This window comes from Leptodactylus fuscus, chromosome 1, assembly GCF_031893055.1.
Source record: "Leptodactylus fuscus isolate aLepFus1 chromosome 1, aLepFus1.hap2, whole genome shotgun sequence".
Taxonomy (NCBI): Eukaryota; Metazoa; Chordata; class Amphibia; order Anura; family Leptodactylidae; genus Leptodactylus; species Leptodactylus fuscus.
In genome coordinates this window covers 37,466,122-37,472,180 of record NC_134265.1, presented here as the reverse complement: position 1 = coordinate 37,472,180, position 6,059 = coordinate 37,466,122, and the positions used below count along the sequence as shown (strand labels likewise).

Below are 6,059 nucleotides of genomic sequence, written 5' to 3'. Positions count from 1 at the left end.
ACATTACAAACAGGTCCAGAGTAATAACCAACACTGAGAACGATTGCTGTGGATTATTTCCCGGGGCCCTGAAACACAGTAAATGATTGGCCAAAACTGACAGATTTGGCTAGTAAATCTCAAATGTGAATGTCCAGTCTATAAAAACCAGTCTAGAATAATAACTGAGAGTGACTTCAGTATCCAGTGATGCGTAGGACTGCGCAGTATCTAAAAAGGATCGCTGGTACAATATGGAAACATGTACAGAATGTGCAGATGAATTATCTGTTGTTTCTGGTCTCTTTAATGTAATCTAGATTAATATAAAGACCCTCTGATAGATATAGCTGATTTCTTCAACATGACCTATGCTGTTAGATTTGAAATAATTTGGCGCCCTCTAGAGACTATTACTGATTATAGCACCTACAAGAAAATTAAGTCCAGCGTAAATGAAAGCATCAAAGGGAATGTGTCACCAAAATTTTTGATCTTATTTTTGAATCTAGATTTTATAACAAACAAGACTGACGGGATCACAATAGAAGATCACACCACCACAGATAACACCCATTGTGACCCATGACTGTATCCACTAATGACAATGGATGATGTTAAAGTTTATCTACTCTCCCTACACAGAGCCCATCTAGAAAACTCTCCCACAGACCTTGATCAGAGTCAGCTCGGGTCTGAAAATTATTGCAATTACACAAATTTTGTCATTTACATGTTTATGTCCTTTGTGTGTATTGGAACAACACAAAAAAAACAGAGAAATAAAAATGCAAATTGGCCATAATTCCACACCAAATTCCACAAACGCGCCGGACAAAATTGTTGACACCTTTTAAAAAATTGTGGGTAAATAACTTTGTTTCAGGCATGTGATGCTCGTTCAAATTCACCTATGGCAAGTAACAGGTGTGGGCAATATAAAAATCATTTGTCTCAGTTGTAAAATCTTTCAATGTTCTCATTTCGTTTCAAATCTTTTTTAATTTTTGTCCTTCTTTGGGGAAAACAAAATTCCGATGCTTACTGTTAGCAATTGTTCTTACGAACCCTAAGACATCCTTAATCTGTTCACGAGATGCAGTGGAGTCTTCAAGAATTGGAAACATAAGTCTCAATTCATCAAACTCAAAAGTAATTGAAACTGCTTAACCGTCCTTCATGTCAATGGAAACTTATCAGAAGTTCGGTGTTGTCCGCTCCACCAATGACCACTTTTACAAGTCCAAAGCAGCAAGATCCACCGATGACTTCAGTAATGTGATCCCGGCTCCGACCCAGTGATGTAGAGAGGAACCTGTAACAGAGAACACCACGTAACCAGTTTTGCTGCATGATCCTCGCCCTGGTGACCACTGTGTCTATGGGCACCATATGGTTAATTTACAAGGACAATGATTGGTCTTCACCTGTTTTCAGCTTAATCCATACGACTGCCTTCCTGGACAATAACTCCCACTCATCCTTATGCCCCTCACAGTGAGTATGAAGCCAGATGACAGCCAGAAGTGTCGTCCACACGGACAAGTCCATTCCCTGGAAGAGAAGGATAATACGAGGACGTGATATTCAGCTCATGAAATTCTCCATTACTCATAGTAAGGCTATGGAGTTGTAAGCCAAACTACAGACTCCGACATCTCTGTTTGTCCACAGCCCGACTCCAACTCCTGGCCAGACTCCTTCATAAATGGCTGAGAGCCATGGTCAGGCAGAAGCCTCTGATTGAATGCCTAATAATTGCCGTGAATACACTCCTTAGAAGTTTAGCTCTTCTCCTCTCAGTCCACATGAACTGCTACCTAGATGGGCAGTGTGCAGCGTGCAGTGTGGCGTGGCCTTGGTGCAGCGTGGCACAGCTAATGGTTATTGATAGAGATGGGTGAATTGGTTCCCAATGAACACAAATTCGACCCGAATATTCCAAACAGTTTTTAACGAAACTGAAGAATTTGGGATGAATTAAAATGGCCGCTGTGACATGCATTGCAGTAAGTTACTATTCTCTGGGGTCTCTTCAGACCCCAGAGTAAGATAGGTGGAGGCCCAGGAGAGGTGACAAAAATAAACACATTTAGGGTCCATTCACACAGAGTTTTTTGGCGCTGATTTTGATGCTTAATCCGCATCAGAATCCATGTGGAAAAAAACGCCTTCCCATAAAGCTCTATGGGTTCCGCTCGCTTTATTTTTCCACTCGCGGAATTCTTCTGCTAGCAGAAAAAAAAGCTGCCTTCAGGCGGGTACCGCATGCAAAAACCAACGCAGTCCATGAGAGGCGGAAAATCCATGTCACGGATTTGGGCGCGGAATTGGAAAAAAAACGTTAGCGGTGTTTTTCAAGGTCCATACACTGTGCTTGAGGAAAAAAACCAAAAACTAAAAAAAGCTTCAAAAACGCTTAAAAACCGTTTAAAAAGTGGATTTTTTCCTCGCCAAAAAGTGTGAATGGACCCGTATACTCTATTGGGACTCCTTGCGTCATCCGGTGCACTGTGCGCCCGAGGTGACCGCTAAGAACTACAAGTGGGCAACGGAAGGTGAGTATGAATGTTTTCTATTTTTTACACCTCCTCTGGTCCTCCACCTATTATACTCTGGGGTCTGAAGAGACGGCATAATATAATTTCACTTCCACGAACTAGGTCGGACCGAAAAAACGTTCCATCCCTCAATACCAGTGGCGGACCGCTGAGTGCACCAGTAACAGTCTTAGGGTCTAGAAGTAATACCTGATCAGGGTTATTGTCTTCTAAGTCTCTCGCTGATATTCCCAAGATTTCGGCTATTTCCATGCTGGGGCTCCAGGAACCATCGGCTCTTTGTAGCAAAATCAGCTTCATATGAATAGATACTTCCGGGTCAGGATGGTTGCCTGAGGGTATACGGATAAAACCCTTACATGTTACAGGATGTAAGGAAACCCATTATGTAATGGGAAACCATATAGACCAGCTGTCATGCATACCTAAAGGGGGCGCATTTCCAAACAAAAAGGCTCCTGTGGGAAAGAAAGACAAAAGTTATCATGTAATTGACCCTGCACTGTCACATGTCATACACTCACCGGCCACTTTATTAGGTACACCTGTCCAACTGCTCGTTAACACTTAATTTCTAATCAGCCAATCACATGGCGGCAACTCAGTGCATTTAGGCATGTAGATATGGTCAAGACAATCTCCTGCAGTTCAAACCGAGCATCAGTATGGGGAAGAAAGGTGATTTGAGTGCCTTTGAACGTGGCATGGTTGTTGGTGCCAGAAGGGCTGGTCTGAGTATTTCAGAAACTGCTGATCTACTGGGATTTTCACGCACAACCATCTCTAGGGTTTACAGAGAATGGTCCGAAAAAGAAAAAACATCCAGTGAGCGGCAGTTCTGTGGGCGGAAATGCGTTGTTGATGCCAGAGGTCAGAGGAGAATGGCCAGACTGGTTCGAGCTGATAGAAAGGCAACAGTGACTCAAATAGCCACCCGTTACAACCAAGGTAGCCAGAAGAGCATCTCTGAACGCCGCACAGTACGTCGAACTTTGAGGCAGATGGGCTACAGCAGCAGAAGACCACACCGGGTGCCACTCCTTTCAGCTAAGAACAGGAAACTGAGGCTACAATTTGGACAATCGAAATTGGACACTTGAAGATTGGAAAAACGTTGCCTGGTCTGATGAGTCTCGATTTCTGCTGCGACATTCGGATGGTAGGGTCAGAATTTGGCGTCAACAACATGAAAGCATGGATCCATCCTGCCTTGTATCAACGGTTCAGGCTGGTGGTGGTGGTGTCATGGTGTGGGGAATATTTTCTTGGCACTCTTTGGGCCCCTTGGTACCAATTGAGCATCGTTGCAACGCCAAAGCCTACCTGAGTATTGTTGCTGACCATGTCCATCCCTTTATGACCACAATGTACCCAACATCTGATGGCTACTTTCAGCAGGATAATGCAATGCCATGTCATAAAGCTGGAATCATCTCAGACTGGTTTCTTGAACATGACAATGAGTTCACTGTACTCCAATGGCCTCCACAGTCACCAGATCTCAATCCAATAGAGGAGCATCTTTGGGATGTGGTGGAACGGGAGATTCGCATCATGGATGTGCAGCCGACAAATCTGCGGCAACTGTGTGATGCCATCATGTCAATATGGACCAGAATCTCTGAGGAATGCTTCCAGCACCTTGTTGAATCTATGCCACGAAGAATTGAGGCAGTTCTGAAGGCAAAAGGGGGTCCAACCCGTTACTAGCATGGTGTACCTAATAAAGTGGCCGGTGAGTGTATATACTATAATATATACTGACTGGCGGATAACAGACTCTGGGCTGTCTGGAATGTGAATATTGTCATATATGGCGAGTATTGAGTATATGTATTTTTTCTATAAAGAACAGCACACAAATATGGCGCCCTCTGTTGTTTATGGGATTGACATCTGAGACCAGAGGCCACATAAGAACTACTGTATATTATGTATAAACAGTCACCAAAAACTGTCTATATATTGCTCTGCATATTATCAAAAACGTGCTTATAATCCCCACCTGAAGAGGGCGCACTTCCAAAGGTTGAGGATCCTGGGAAGAAAACAGATTACATCTATTATCTAACATCTACAAAAAAAACTGTGCGATCTCAGTAAGGTTTCTGCTTTCCTGCTGGAAATGGCCGAAATACAGATAAAGCAGGCGGCAACTTTGCAAAAGTAATGTGAATATCGTCCTATATGAGGCCAAAGTTATCAGAACTGAAATACTGGATTTAATGGAGTCTTCCATTTCTGTAGGCGCCGCGCTCGGACACGTGTATACGTGTCTAAAGGAGTGGCGCGCTACGCCGTGTAAAGGCACCCTTAGGATTAGCAGATAACTAGAAGGTGACATAAGGGAGTTTTCAATCCAAGGGATGAAGGTGTCTGTTTTAGACATAGAACAAGGATCTCTCCAAGCCTGATCTTCACACAACAAGTTTGTGGAAGTGCATATGGCATGAACTAAGGAGATTTCTGAGGACCTCAGAAGAAGTGTTGTTAATGCTGATCAGGCAGGAAAAGGTTACTAAACCAAAGGATACTAAAGAGTTTGGACTCCTTCAATCCATAGTCTATAGATTATATATAGAGACGAGCGAACAGTGAAATATTCGAGATTCGTTTCGAGTAGAGCCTCAATTTTCGACTACTCGATTGAATATCGAATCCCATTATAGTCTATGGGAAAAAATGCTCGTTTCAGGGGAAACCACTATTCGACTAAAGGAGAGTCACCAAGTCCACGAGTAGCAGGAGGAGAGTGTTTAGGAGGAGCGCTGTGCAGTTAAAGCGCACAAACCCCATTATAGTCTATGGGGTCCGTGCGCTTTAACTGCACAGCGCTTGCAGTTGCGCCGATAAAAAGTAAGCTCCCTCGTAACCGCAAGCTGCCAGCTCTCCCGACTAGGAAAGACGAGCCTGCGGCAAATCAACGCTGGCTCTGCAGCAGACTCGTCCTTGCTAGTCGGAAGAGCTGGCAGCTTGCTGTTACGAGGGAGCTGACTTTTTTGTCATAGGAATGCATTGACCAGCGTTGATTGGCCAGTGTACAGCATTCGGCCAATCAACGCTGGTTCTGCCGGAGGCTCGTCTGTGAGGAGGCGGAGTCTAAGATCGGACCACAATGGAGACTGCTGTGGTCCGATCTTAGACTCCGCCTCCTCACAGACAAACCTTCTGGCAGAACCAGCGTTGATTGCCTGAATGCTGTACACTGGCCAATCAATGCTGGTCAATTCATTCCTATGAGAAAAAGTAAGCTCCCTCGTAACAGGAAGCTGTCAGCATATTGTGATATGGTTGGCTCCATAGTACTCTGCTATTTCCTAGAATATTCTGGCTACTATCAAAGGATATCCTCATAATAATACTCATGTCGTCATATACTTGGCTAAAATTTTTGGAAAAAGTCAATGTTGATGAAAAGTCAACTCAATGATTCCTACCTGAAAAGGGCGTACTTCCAAATGCAATGTTTCCTGGAAAGAAAATGACATTAACTATTAATCATATAGAAAGTTGTATCTT

The 6,059-nt window shown here is 43.7% G+C and overlaps 1 protein-coding gene across 5 annotated transcripts in view; it reads right to left on the bottom strand.

The window, feature by feature from the left end:
* Nucleotides 1–542: 542 nt before the first annotated feature.
* Nucleotides 543–6,059, bottom strand: part of LOC142198792 (von Willebrand factor A domain-containing protein 5A-like) — a 40,134-nt gene continuing 34,617 nt past the window's right edge. For all 5 annotated transcript variants that reach the window (XM_075269726.1, XM_075269728.1, XM_075269729.1 and 2 more), the window contains 6 exons: nt 5,978–6,010; nt 4,546–4,578; nt 2,966–2,998; nt 2,730–2,872; nt 1,407–1,533; nt 543–1,294 (listed from right to left, as the gene is read on the bottom strand). In XM_075269726.1, the coding sequence (XP_075125827.1) occupies nt 1,215–1,294; nt 1,407–1,533; nt 2,730–2,872; nt 2,966–2,998; nt 4,546–4,578; nt 5,978–6,010 (449 nt within the window). In that variant the 3' untranslated portion in view covers nt 543–1,214. The remainder of the gene's footprint in view (nt 1,295–1,406; nt 1,534–2,729; nt 2,873–2,965; nt 2,999–4,545; nt 4,579–5,977; nt 6,011–6,059) is intronic.